This window comes from Heloderma suspectum, chromosome 2, assembly GCF_057233095.1.
Source record: "Heloderma suspectum isolate Gila_16-S chromosome 2, 16-S_ref, whole genome shotgun sequence".
In the NCBI taxonomy this organism is placed as follows: Eukaryota; Metazoa; Chordata; class Lepidosauria; order Squamata; family Helodermatidae; genus Heloderma; species Heloderma suspectum.
The window spans coordinates 251980709-251995330 of NC_139459.1; the positions used below are offsets into that span (position 1 = coordinate 251980709).

General features: G+C 43.8%; 1 protein-coding gene across 5 annotated transcripts in view; it reads right to left on the reverse strand.

The window, feature by feature from the left end:
* The window catches only part of SH3RF2 (SH3 domain containing ring finger 2), a 118051-nt gene that overhangs the window by 16425 nt on the left and 87004 nt on the right, over positions 1–14622 (reverse strand). For all 5 annotated transcript variants that reach the window (XM_084838754.1, XM_084838756.1, XM_084838755.1 and 2 more), the window contains exons 6-7: positions 11388–11482; positions 10225–10395 (exon numbers count right to left, since the gene is read on the reverse strand). In XM_084838754.1, the coding sequence (XP_084694880.1) occupies positions 10225–10395; positions 11388–11482 (266 nt within the window). The remainder of the gene's footprint in view (positions 1–10224; positions 10396–11387; positions 11483–14622) is intronic.

The window sequence follows — 14622 nt, forward strand, 5'->3', positions numbered from 1 at the left end:
ACAGCCCTACTCTTTTGAATAAAACACGAGATTATTTTAAGGGGCGCTATTCAACAGTTGGGTTTGCTCTCCTATTGTTGATGCCACAGTGCCTGACACTAGTGCTGTCATCCCTGCTGATCCTCTAAGTCAGCTGCGGTGCTCCTTGTTATTTTGCCCGCTCGCCCCCAGCCCTCTGTGCGGCATTTTCAGGGGGCTAGAGAGGCTGCCATGGGGAGGAGGGAACAGGGAAATCCACTTCCACCAGCCAAGTTGCAAATGCCTACATCTGGATTCAACCCAGTGACCATTTTTCTAACAGTGTATACGCAGTAACAGAAGAAACATAGTCATTGGGCTGTCTGTCTGTCTGTCTGTCTGTCAGGCATGGGGTGACAGCTTGGGTGGAGGTGGCAGTAGAGCTTGTCTTGCCCATTGCCATTTTCTGAAGTTGTCAAGTATTTACCTGAGAGCAAGAAATGCTAGATAAAAGGAAGCGGGGAGGGAAGTAAATAACGTAGACAGTCATTTTTATGTACAGATGAATCAGAAGCAAACTAAATAACTTGAAAATAAAACTCCAGGGAGGGAGAAATGTAGTGAAGGTAATAAGTATGTGCAAACACATCCAGAACTAATTTCATGTTTTCTAGTTTGTATAGAGAGGCGAGCAGGAGAGCAGCTGCAGGATTTATTCTGCCTACCAGAATGTAATATGGCAGGGAAGTAGATAAAAGGGACCCCCTCCCCCCCAACTGTGGCACTTGCTGTCGGGAAACGAGGAGAGGTCGCTGTGGCCGCTGAGAGAGGTCCCAGGTTTCTTCGCCCCTTCTGTGGCCAGTCTTGTGGTGGCTGGGAAATGAAAAAAGGTGGCAAGAGAGGCATGCAGTGGGATGCCTTGATGTTGGTGGCCTTACCACAAGATGTAGTGATGGCCACCAATTTGGAAGGCTTTAAAAGGGGGTTAGACAAATTCCTGGAGGAGAAGGCTATCAAAGGATACTTTTCCTGATGGCTATATGCTCTCTCCAGTATCAGAGGCAGTACACCAGTTGCTGGGGAACATGGGTGGGAGGGTGCTGTTGCATTAATATCCTGGGTTCCTCATGGGCAGTTGGTTGGCCACTGTGTGAACAGAATGCTGGACTAGATGCACCCTTGGTCTGATCCAGAAGGGCTCTTCTTATGTTCTTATGATGATGTCTTTTTGAATTGACTGTGCTGGAAGCCCCATTGCAGATACTGCTCATTTACCTTGGGGAGAATGTCCTTGGGAAAATATCTGGTCTTCAGCATAACCTGTGATCTTCATGACATGAAGAAACTTTTGCCTGATATAAAGATGGTATGAAGCTAAACCTCAGCACTAAAGTCCTAAGAAGATGGAATTCCTGGAGAAGCAACTATAACGGTGGTTGAAAACAAACTGAGGAGATTGGTGGGAACCTGCTAGGTCATGCACAGTGAGGCGTTGGGGAAGGATTCCTGCCAAAAACAGTGTTCCTCAGCTATGGAAGTTTTCTGAGTAGAGGCTCCGCGCAGGCGCAGACCCCATACATGTGATGCTCAGAGACCACGAAGAAGAACGTATGGATAGCGATGCCTCCGAAGCAGAGTTGGTCTGGGGCCAAAAGACCCTCTGCTATAAACAAGGTACAGAGAGGTGCAAACAGGGATATCCATAGGAATATGGCTTGCTTGTGGGGATAGACCATCAGGCAGCCAGCCATCATTTGAGGGGGTGCTCATCTTTTTCAGGGAGATGTCATAAAGAGTATGATCTTTACTTCAAGAATTTGGCCAAGGGCATCACAGGCTTCATCACTGGGCCAAGTGGATGTATGAAGGGAGTAAGTGGGACCCATTTCTTGTGGCAGATGGGGCAGTAAGTGTGTGTGCGGGGGGGTAGGGGGGAATAAAGCCAATACACTGGAGATATGCTCCTGCTAGTAACTAAGGGCCAGAAGGGGCTCCCTCAAGGAGTGGGGGTGCCTGTATTTACCTAGTGGGCAGAACAGTAGAGCAAGGGCTGGCCAGCTGGTCTTGGCAGCTGCTGCAGATAGTACCTGCTCACAGCCTAACTGGCCCACAAGGCTCAAGAATTTACAGGTGGTTAGACTCAAGCTTGAGCACACCAAACAAGGGAAAGACACACATGGTGTGGACAACCAGGCCAGTTTCTCAGGTGCAGAGAATGCTCCCCCCACACACACAAAATAGTCCCAGTTAATCTTTATGTGGTTGTATATAATAAAGGTTGTGACAGTAGTTCAATGCAATATCAGTATCCACCTCTTTATTGTCGCCACAAATGTGTACGTTGGATTCCAGCTATCATAAAGCCATGCATTTTTCAAGGAAGAGAACACCACTCCAGAGCAAATTAGGTTTAGTAAATCAACCTTACTTCATTTTATAAATGGCTGCTCTTTTTACTCTTTGTGGCAGGGGAAAAACCACCCCCCACCCCTGCTGTCCTATAGGCAAAAACAATGAGCTGTGCCCTTGAACTGCCTGAGCAACTAAGGAAGCTTTTAAACTCAAATAGGCATCTTGATGGGACACTGAGGAAGGCAGCGATCCTGAAGGAAAAGTTCGAGGGAGTTTTGGTACTCTTTGCTACTTGTAATCCCATTTCCCCAGCTGAGATTCCCCCCCCCCCGTGTGTGTTGCTGTCACTTCTGATTATTTCTTTCCTGCGAGGCTGACGAAGCCACATAGCTCTTTCACCTAAGTCCGTTAAACTGCTGAGAAGGCCACCAATCTTCCACATGAACAGGGTGCTTAAATAACCTTCCTAAGTGCTTCTAATTTTCTTGGAACCTGAGCCATGGAGAAATGTCTGTGCCAACTCCTTGGAGAGAAGGGGGAAAACAGCAACTCTTAGCTCTTTTTGTTATCTTCTCGTGCCTGTCCTGTGCTTTGAAAAATGATTTATGATTTAATAATGGGGCAGTGATTTATCAAAATAACCAAGGCATCAATTTATTATGAGGCGATTTCCAAAGGAAGACACACAATAGCAAGGCTTAAAATTGGTGTTCATGACTGAGGTACTTTATGAAGCTACTTCCAATGTCTCTAGGCTATGCTTTTGTTTGTTTGTTTAGTTTATGGGTGAGGTGGGGCCACGATGTTATCAGAGGCCAAATTATGGAGAAATGAGCCAGAGAGAGGAAGAATAATCACGGGCTCTCCTTAATGTGAGGGTTTTAGCGGATATCAGAAGGAATAACTCTAGGCCCAAAGTGGCAGTGGTGTCTCCAGTTTAAATGGTGCAATTTAACATGGTAAAATATAAGCAAGGGAAGAAATGTGTAGAAGTGTGTCTTCAGTAAAAAGCAATAACATGGATATTTAGGTTTCTGCTAGAGCATTCCATATTTCTGACAGCAAACTAAAAACCTGGCATTTTTCACTCTGTTTTCCTGCAGTTCATATTATCAAGGATTACAATGTCTTAGGGTTGTCCAAACTTTATGCCTCCAGTTGAGATGATGTCAATCATCTCACCATTCTCAAGCTACACTGTTCTGAAAAAGACAAATTATCCTCTCAAAATAAAGCAAGGTACAATTTACGTGGAGAGAACCATCCAAATTCAGGATGGATGGATTTGTCTGTTTCGCCTTCTCCCGCATTCGAATTTTTAAGATCTCAGGTTCTTTCTATCCTGAATATGAAGAAATGTATGAATTGTGGTAAATTCTTATCAGTTGTTTTCTGGGCCAAATTCAAGGTGTTGGTTTTGACCTTTAAAACCCTATATGGGTCCGGCCCAGCCTATCTTAAGGAGCACCTCCAGCAACACCAGACAGGCCGCTTAACAAGATCAGCCTCGGATGGCCTTCTCTCTGTCCCATCAGCCAGGACAGCTAGACTGGTGGGGACGAGGGAGAGGGCCTTTTCTGTGGTGGCCCCCACTCTGTGGAACTCCCTCCCTAGGGAACTCCGTCATGCCCCCTCTTTAATGAGCTTCCGTCATGCATTAAAAACGTGGTTGTTCAGGCAGGCATTTGGGGTGGGTTAAGGTATTTAAATTTTTTTTTATGGTAGAATTTTATTGTTTTAAATTGTTTTATGGTGTGTTGTACATCGCCCAGAGTGGCTGGGTGACCAGCCAGATGGGCGATTAATACATTTAATAAATAAATAAAATAAATAAATAAAACCGAACCAAAACAAAATTCTCACTCATCTCTAATCCAAACTAATTCTTCATTCAGCTATTATGGTAGAGATGCATTTGCCAAGTGCGCCTTTCCTTTTCCCTGCTGCGATTATGCATTCTCTCTGGCACAAAAGATGGTTAGGCATTGAACAAGCCTATTTTCTACTTAGCGGCAGCTTTTGTTTTTATTTGTGGAGTGTTCTGTAAAATTGTACATGACTTTAAAACTTTCATGGTGGTGCAACTTTGCATTTGTGTCTATAAACCTGGTCTATGAGAGAAGTAAATGACTGACATCCCACCAATTGGGGCGGTTGGGGGGTGGGTGGGAATCTATGGACAGCTATGTTTTAAAATAATAGTTTTCCATGCTGTAACTCCTTTGATATTTTGTTGTTGTTGTTCAGTCGTTCATTTATTTCTCTTTAAAAAACTATTTTAAATTATTGATTATTAAATTATTTTAGAGAGCAATTCTAGGTCCCTGGGAGGGTGTTCCAGGGACCATAGGATATGGCGGATTCCCCTTGTCCCAGTGCTGTAGACAGAGCTATGACCTGGCAGGGAGGAAATCCACCTTAATCCATAGGATTGCGTTCTTAAATGTGTTTACCATTGATTTTATTTTATTTGTTTTTATTATGTGCATTGCCCTGAGAGCTTCAGTTATAGGGTGACTCATAAACTAAATAATAAACAAATAAATACAGCCACACTTTAATAGTTCAGTAACAACAGAAAGAAGAGATAGCTAAGAAAAGATCACAGTGACACACAGCATTCATTCATTCTGATTCCCATTTACAAGAAGGCATTTAAGTGGGAAGAATATGACCTGCATGGGGGGGGGGGGGAGACGCTCCATCTCCACATCCCTATGGGACAAGTCCTATTTGCCTAGCATTGGTTGTCATCGAATGTTTGTATTCAGTTGGAAATAGAAGCGCTGATCAAACTGCATTGAGACTAGGACCACTTAACAGAGCTTGCCCAGCTTTTGTGTCTACTTATTTATTTGGCATGGTGCTTTACAGAGGATAAAAGGACAGATCCCTGCCCTGAGGAGCCTACAGTCTAAAATTTGACACAGGGGAAACAAGGGAAGAAGGGGAAATAGGCTTTGTATGCTATTTCATGTAAAACCCGGTCTACACTGGGTCTCTGATCTGATCTGAAACACATTTGTGAGGCAGATTTAGTGCTTTGGAGGTGTGAGAAGGGGCTAGAGCCACAACTTGATCCTGGCTGGTTCTCAAAGCTGACATGCAATTCTCTGAGCTGAGCACAGAGTTTATTGAAGGTGCTGGAACTCCAACTATACTGCCTTACAAGTAGGGATAGGTGAATCTGTCAAGCTTGATTTTGCTTGGGTTCTCATTTTTCTCACTTGTCAGTTCATCCTGTCTCATTTCTGCAATGAATTTTCTTTTCTTTTTTTTCATCTGCATGAAAATGTGTTTGGATTTTTGTGCACATTTTTAAAATATATGCGTTTTTGAAAATGTGTGCATTTTTGTGTGCACTTTTGCAAACGTATACAATTCAAAGTGATGTCCTAATGAATAAAGCATGTTTTGTGCTCAGTATTTCAAATATGCATATTTTTGTGTACGTTTTTTAGAAATGTGTGCATATTTGTGTCCTTTTTTGGAAACAAACACTTTTTTGTGCACATTTATTTTGCAAACTGCATTGCAAATGTCAGAAATATATTCTGGTTCATGCTTAAAATCAGGAAGTGCGAATTTGGTAAGTCTGCATTAAAATGGGATGCCAACAAATTTCTCACCCATCATCCCTGCTTGCAGACTACCGCTGAGCATCAGCTTCTAGGAGGATGGTGGGGGGAAAACAAAAACATACCCAAACACAGATGCTAAGGGCTACAGTCTGCCCAACTAAACCCATTTTTCCACTAATACCTGGGAAAAAACGTGTATGACTTTGCTGCAATATAAATGGCTGCATTTTCATATGGCTGATCCTCAAACAGGCAAGCACTGTATATTTCCCTTGCCAGTATTTCCCTTGCCAGATTGCAGGCAGAATTTTGTTTATTATTAAGAGGAATCCTTTCAAGGATTGGATAAGACTGGCAAAGGGCGCAATCCTATTGGATCTGCCCTTGATACTCATAAGCCTCCGAACTCGGAGGTTTATGATATGAGTATCCAGTTTAGCTAGACAAGCTTTTTTGCCCATCTAGCTGAAGCGTCGGGGAGGGGGAGTGAAGGAGGCTGGGGAGGCCTCAGGATACAGCATAAGCTGCCCCTTCCCCTCCCCCTCCCCCCCCACTGGCACGCCCCCTTTCCTTTTCCTCTGAGGAGGCTGGTGCGGTTCTCTCTGCACCAGCTGCAACAGGGAGGGAGCAGGGAGCTCGGACTCCTGGGTCTGAGGTCAGAACACTGTCTCCAACCTTGGTTCTAGGAATTCGAACTATCCCATGGCCCCCCAAACTCTGTCTAGGGGCCATGGTATTGCTGTCACAGTGAATCACAGCACAAGGAGGCTAAACGTCCAGTGTGGAATGACTCTGAATGTCACAGTTTTCCTTGGGATACTGTTTTAGAAATATATAGATTTCTCCATTAAAAAACAAACAACCATTTCCTCTCTTGCTTCCCAGCCTCCATTACCAGGTTTCTTCTACATGTAATCTTTTCACTTCCTTGGATTTGCCTCAACAGCTTACCTTTTACCATGGCACTCTAGCCTTCTAAAGATGTTTAGAGTAACGGTTTGCTATGCCCGAGAGAGAGAGAGCGAGAGAGCGCGAGAGAGCGAGAGAGAGAGCTGTGCTAGTTAGTTGTGATTTCACAGGAGCAGAGCGCAATGACCTGGGGCTTTATCCCCACAGGCCTTCAACTGTTCATCCTTGCCCAGTACTCTAGCCATAATGTCATCCATCCATCCATCCATCCATGTCTAACCTGTAATAACAAGAGCTATTGGAAGCTACAACAACCTGCAGTGAATTTTTCAGGAGTCCAACATGCTGGAACTGAGAACATTCCTAAGTTATTATTTATTGCAATTATCTGTCCCTTTGGGTGAACAAAAATACATAGAAAAACATTTATACTGCTTCTTCTAATCTAATTCATGGTATCACCAAAGATAAAAGGGACTCTCTGTCATAATTTCTTATTGTATCTGATTTTTAGCACATTTTAGAATGCTGACTTGTTTGGAGCATCCTTCCTCAAGCTGGTACCCTCCAGAAATTTTGGACAACAACTCCCAGTATTCCTGACCATTGGCCATATTGGCTAGGGCTGATGGAGGTTGAAGCCCAAAACAGCTGGAGGTCACTAGGTTGAAGAAAGCTGGCTCAGAGAAAGGTTTTGCTAATTTGCTTCCATTAAGAACATAAGAAGAGCCATCTTGGATGAGACTGAGGCTCTATTTAGGGGATCTCTACACCTCAAGTTTATTGCACATTCATGGTTGCTCACTCACTGAATTGTGCGGGTCCATTACATGATATTGTCGTTGTCCAGTCATTATTCCACTATTTCCTCCCACCTATCCCGTGTTTTCCTCAAACGGAAAAAATGGGGTATTTTTCCAGATAAGCGCAAATGGGGCGCCATGTCCTCCTTGTGTATTTCTCCCCTAGCGTCAATGAAGCGCTGAGTGTGGTTGTTGGGAGTGTGGTCATGATGTTGAAGGTGGTGACGAAGGTCTGATGGGCGTCTAGCCTTCCCGTGCCTGAGCCATTTTGGCTCCTCACCATTTTGAGCCTGCCTGTTCAAAACAGAGCGGCAGAATGGCAGTGCATGGTGGGGGGTGGGCGGTGGGCAGCAGAGCAGAGGAGCAGCAGAGGGGCTGAGCAGTAGGGATGGGCCAAAAGCATGGAAGAGGGAGGCGGGGCCCAGGAAGATTGAGGCAGGGCCCAGGAAGATGGGGGGGGCTGTCTGCATGTCAGCAAGGGGAGGGAAAGGGACAGGAACCCAGAAGCAAGTATTGCTGAACCTGGAGCTTGTGTAATGCCTCTCCACAGAAACATAACACTACGGGAACGACCATCTACAGAGAAGGAAGTGCATGTAAAGGGAATCAGTTATGATCCTGAATTTAATTTAAAATGGAAGCGGAAAGCCCCGTTTTAAATGCAGGATTTTAGGCTGGTGTAGAAATCCCCTTAGTCTGAGAACCTGCTTCCTCTATTGTGTGCCTCCCAGGATCTGGAATTGAGAGGTAAACTGCCTCTAAACATGAAATTCTATCTAGCTATCATGGCTAATAACCACTGATAGACTGATTAATGTATCTTGCTCCAGGCAAGGAGGACACAGTAGGCAAAACTTGGACGCAAACAAGTGATTTCTTTGTTTCTTTCCATTTGCAATGTTTCTTTCTCCCTCCTTCTCTCTCTCTCCCTCTCTCCCTCCTTCTCTCTCTCCCCCTCTCTCCCTCTCCCTCTCTCCCTCCTTCTCTCTCTCCCTCCCTCCTTCTCTCTCTCCCTCCTTCTCTCCTTCTCTCCCCCCCTCCTTCTCTCTCCCTCTCTCCCCCTTCTCTCTCCCTCTCTCCCCCCTTCCCTCTCCCCCCTTCCCTCTCCCCCTCCCCTCCCCCCCATGCGGCGGCTTCTGTAAGTCCACTGGCTGCTAGTAATGAACTAATGCTAGCAGTAACCACTATTTCATCTTTCAGACTGAGGTAATTGTCACTGTCTGTACTTTCTGCATTTAATTTCCCTTTGACCACCCCCACAATCATGTGTGTGTATATCTCTGCCTCTATCTACTACTTAGGATAACACTTCATGCATCTGATAAAGTGGACTGTAGTCCACAAAAGCTTCTGCCATAATAAATTCGATGGACTTTAAAGTGCCACAAGACCCTATCGTTAAGACTGAAGTAAAACTCATATATGGGTTATGTGATCACCTGCAAAACATATGGAATATGGAGTACTGTGCCGCATAAAGTGTAATTGACTATTCACCCAGCTCCTGGATGAACCACTGTGGTCTCTCGGCACTACCTATGTTCTCATGAACGAAATTAGTCCTGCCGTTTGCCCAGTGCTGAGCCACTACAAAGCTGCTTAGTATTAGACTGATTAACTACATAGCTGATCGGACCCTTAGGTAGTCTGTGGAGGCCTCCTCTGGCTACCCCCACCAAAGGAAGCTAGGCAGGTGGCTACAAGCCTTCTCAGTTATGGCACCCAGTTCACCAACTCTCATCTCCAAGGAGGCTTGCCTCGCGCCTACATTGTTGTCTTTTTAGTGCCAGGCCTCTCTTCTTCCCAGACATTTTAAAGTTTAGTTTTCTAGATGTTATGGCTGTCTTTATATGTTTTATATTCATTCCTGTGCTATTTGTCATTTAGTATTGCATTTTATTCTTTTAGCTTTTATGGTTTTATGGTGTATTTTATCCTTTTAGTTTTTATAATCTGGGCAGAGAACATTTGTTATTGGGCTGATTAAGAATATAATAAATTAATAAATACATAAAAAAATAAATGAAACATTAGTTGAGTTGACCTGATTCCTTAGAATTTGGGTACTGTACTAATTGATGAGGCTATTCATTGGAAAAAGAAGAAATAGAAATTCTTTCTTCAGCCCAGGACAACATGGAGGCCTGGCCTTAGGCTGTTTTGTAGGGTACCCTGGCTTTAGTTTATGGACCATCCTCTCTGTGACTACTGTGTACTTCCACACCTCATATATGAGTTCTGTATACTTGTACTATCTCGATATGGGTCCTCACCTGTTCATCCCCATTTATTCTAGGCAACATTCTTTCTAGGAGCTCTGGGTCCACTATTATTTCAGGCCATAGAAAAGAAGAAGCACATTGCATGATTGTTAGGAAGCCATAAGATGTGATCCTTTTCTCCACTCCAGGAATAAAAAGTCCAAGCATGCAATCCTATAATGGGGCCAGGAACTTAGTTTCTAAAATATATGTGGGCAGCCCTGCCACCCAATCATTATCCACCCATGTTGAGCCAATTAAAGTCTGGCTTGGGCTGTGGAAAAGTGCCCGTTGCCCTTCGTTAGTGTGACCTGCAGATATATTTCTCTCTATTTAGATAAAAGAAATTTTAAGTCAAACCTGAAAAGCGGAGTGACGTAATGGCTTGGGAAGATCCCAACTTTTCCTGTGGCCAGCGACAATCCTTTTAGCCAGCCTTCATGGTGTTTCCCCAAAACACGAACACCTTCTCCTTTCTGCAACTCTAGTTCATCGGGACTGTGAGCTGTGTAGGAGTGCAGAGCCACACACCTGGGGAAACGTACGAGATTAAAGAGCAATGCTAGGTACTCTGAGGAGGCAGTTCCATTTATGGAACATAATGAGGATATGACACAACAGTCTGCTTTAAAACCACACTGGGAACTGTTGCTGTGACTTCTGATACATCAAAAGCAACGTGTCTGAGGCCTCTTCAAATAACAATTCTGTCATACAATGCGGGAATGCCCCAGTGGCTACTGATTCAGATTAATAAACAGACAACTCATCAGGAAAGATGAATTAACGGGTAACAATGTATGGGGCACTCCCATGTGGGATGGTATAATGTGTACAATACTGAAGTAATCCCAAAATTCAGAAATGCACTAAGATCCTGGAGTGGGGGAGGGGAGGACACCACACGAAACAAGAGGAGTGGTGATGAACAAGACAAAGGGATGATATGAGGCAGAGTGCAGAATAACTGCATAGTTTGTTGGTAGCCCAGAATTTCTTTCAAAACCTGTTGGAGATTGCATCCTAAGGTTCAACATCAGCTCTTTTGGGCTTCAGACCCAGGTACTTCCTGATCACAGCACACTTCAGTAAGGAGCTGTTCCAAATTGCTCCCTCAGAAACGTCATTAATATTCTCCTACAACTTAAAAGTGATCGCACTTACTGTTGTGTCTAATAATTCTGGCAGTTGAATTTAAATGGAACTGTCTTGATGGAACTGGTTTTTCTTTGCTTGTTTTCATGTAGGATTCTCAGAAGCCAATTTAAATTGCATATTAACCAACCAAAGTGCCTCCATAAAGAGGGCTATCTCAATTTTAGTTAAACACCAATACATTATACTTATGGGAAGTTTTTATCATTTGGTACTCATTTCCAGGAGGTTTGGCCCAGCCTTTATTCCAGGCCGGGGGGGGGGGGGGCGGGGGGATAGCTGCATGTGCTATAGTTGCTAGGAAACAGCATCTCTGGCCCTAGCAAAATGCCCTCCCCACACAACAAATAAGGACTTAGTTTACATACATGTTCACAGATAGGTGCTGCTGTAAATGGGGAAGGGTGACAATGGCCGTAGAGTGCCCCATGGATGCAGGTGCAGAGTAATAGGAGGTGCTGACCTGTAAATGAGAAGAATTCAGATGAGTGCCATTATATTCTCCCTTCAAAGGAAATGTGCCTGACATCTAGGCAAAGTGGAATATCCTGTTAAATGGATACCTCATTAGTAGAACTGATTCACTCTGCTGTACATGTGGCCAAATATTTAAAGGGAACTTAAAGTTTTTAGTCACCCATGTAGCAATGAACATGTTGGACTGGTTTGCTTGTTGACAGTCAGTGATGAGGAGGGATGATTATTGGACATCCCTGAGAGACTTGAAATATCGCATCCCTCAAGGTTCCAGTCTGTCACCCACACTGATCAATGTATGCTGCCACAGTTATTAAGCACAAAACTAAGTGTCCTCCGTGTTTTGTTATAATTTGCAACTCTTAAGGAAATAAGGCAGCAAAAGTTACTTGTGTCTTAATTCCATTGAAATCAAGAGTTCTTTAGCATTTAACTAAGTATTTTAGTCCCATTTTCAACAGGATTTATATGTGATTAAAGTTCTTTTCATTGCCCTTTTCAATGAATGTGTATAGGGTGCATTGGCAGGTTCCTCCCCCCGCCCCCTGTAAAAAGCACACTTGTACTTTTAACATATGAAAAGGCCTTAATATTTGTCACTGGATTGGAGTGCAAATTTGTTGTCCTTGCAAGGATGTATATCAGTCTTCCCCAATCTGGTCCCATCTAGATGTTCTAGACTGCAACTCCCATCAGCCCCAGCCAGTATGACCAATGGGCAAGGACAAAGGGAGGTAGTCCAAAACATCTGGAGGGCACCACACTGGAGAAGTCTGATGTAGATCATAGGGTATAGTAGTCTCTTTAGTCCTACCAACTGTGACTCTTGGTGATATGAAGAACATGGAGTGCTGGTTAGGGTGTTGAACTGGGACTCCAGGTCCTAGTCCCCTCTTGGTCATGAAGCTCACTGGGTGACTTTGGGCCAGTCACTGACTCTCAGCCTAACCTACCTCACAGGGTTGTTGTGAGGATAAATCAGAGAGGAGGAGGAACATGTAAGTAGCCTTGGGTTCCTTGCAAGAGGAAAAAGGCGGGATATGGAGTAGTAGTAGTAGTAATAATAATAATAATAATAATAATAATAATAATAATAAAAATAATAATGAAGATACTCGTGTGACAGGGCCCTTTCTATTGCAGCAACCAGGTTGTGGAACTATGATTTCTGGATAGGTTGCTGAACATTCTCCATCATTTTGGAGATGTCTCAGATACACTGGAAGTTGCCTTCTCTGAGTCAATGTAAATCTGGGTCTATGTCTTTGGAGCCCAGTTGTGCCCTGCCAACTTCCTGAAGATCAGTTTTGCTTCCCTTTACTCCTCTGTAACTAGATACCTCTTCTTCGATTATCTTGCATTTACCTCTGCTGGGAAACACAGTGGGCAACCAGATGCCTTTAGGAAGCCCACAAAGAGGACATGAAGGCAAGAGCTATTTCCTGCTGTTCTCCCCAGCAACTAGTGTTCAGAGACATTCTGCCTCTGGTCCTGGACATTCCACATAGCTATCATGACGAATGGTAGCCACTGATAGCTCTATTCTCCCTTAATTTGTTTAATCCCCCTTTAAAGCCACCTAAGCTATACATTTAACTGTGTTGTGTGAAATACTTTCTGTCCTGCATTATATGTACTATTTCTTTTGAATAAAGCAATGTATGAAAGAGGTTTGGCACCCCTATTTTAGGCTTGGGTTATACGTGGGGCTGCCTTTGAAAATGGTCCGGAAACTTCAGCTGGTCCAAAATAGGGCAGCAAGATTGTTAACAGGGACTGGCCTGCGAGCTCATATTACGCCAGTACTTTTCCAGCTGCACTGGCTGCCAGTCCATTTCCAGGCCCGATCCAAAGTGCTGGTGTTAACATTCAAAGCCCTTAACGGCTTGGGGCCAGGTTACCTGAAGGATCGCCTCCTCCCATATGTGCCTGCCCGGACCTTAAGATCATCATCAGCGGCCCTTCTCCATGAGCCCCTGCCAAAGGAAGTGAGGCGGGTGGCTACTAGGAGGAGGGCTTTTTCTGTTGTGGCACCCCGGCTCTGAAATGAGCTCCCTAGTGAGGTTCGCCTGGCGCCTACATTGTATTCCTTTCGGCGCCAGGTGAAGACCTTTTTATTTTCCCAGGCATTTTAGCTTTCTAAATTTTTATCTTTGCTGTTTTAAATCTGTATTTTAAACTCCTGCACTGCTGCTAGGTTTTATTGTGGTTGTATTGTTATATTGTGGTTTTAATGTTCTGTATATTTTAAATTGTTTTATTGTGTGTTGTTTGGTTTTAATTTTTGTGAACCGCCCAGAGAGCTTCGGCTGTTGGGCGGTATAAAAATGAAATAAATAGATAAATAAAATTGGGAGCAGGGATGTTTTTTCAAATATTAAGAAAAATGAAAATGTATCATGGTCCAGAGAGTGACTGCTGCTTTTTTTTTTTTTTAACGTTGGAAAATGGAGAAGAAAAGATGTATGATAGAAACTGGAACACATTCCTTCTCTCCAGCTGAGTCATGACCAAGCTGTCGTGACCGAGGGTCTGATGCTACTTGTCGAAAATATCACAAAATAACTGCTGGCATCTCAAAAGCATTATGATGTTGATTTAAAAACCAGGAGTTTCTGAAACAATTTAAGTTTCCTTTTAAAAATTATGATTCTTAGGCATTCGCAATATGAGGATCAGTGAGAGCTAGAAATGTGTTGGGAAGAACAAAGGAACGAAAGAAAAAGTGTTCTTTGAATCCCAACAGAAATCTCAGATAAAAGTGCATTTAGTTTGTAGACTATATATTCTCCGCCAACACAGCTGCCTTTTCATCCACAGTAGATGCCTTATTTATCTCTCTCTCCCCCCTTCTCTCTCCCCCCTTCTCTCTCTCTCTCTTTCTCTCTCTTTCTTTCACCCTGCTATCTTGAAATTAAAGAGTACATTAAAAGAAGGTCCTAGTCGATGATAGGTTATTGCAACTGAGGTTGTAGAAAAACAACTCTGGTTGTCCTCCCCTCCTCCATTTGTAATGGGTTTTCACCCTCCCATTCCACCCTTATGTCAAGAGCAGAATTCTAATGCTTGAGGAAACACTGTGGGGGCCCAGCAAGCAAGCCCACAATACTGAGCAGCCCACATTTT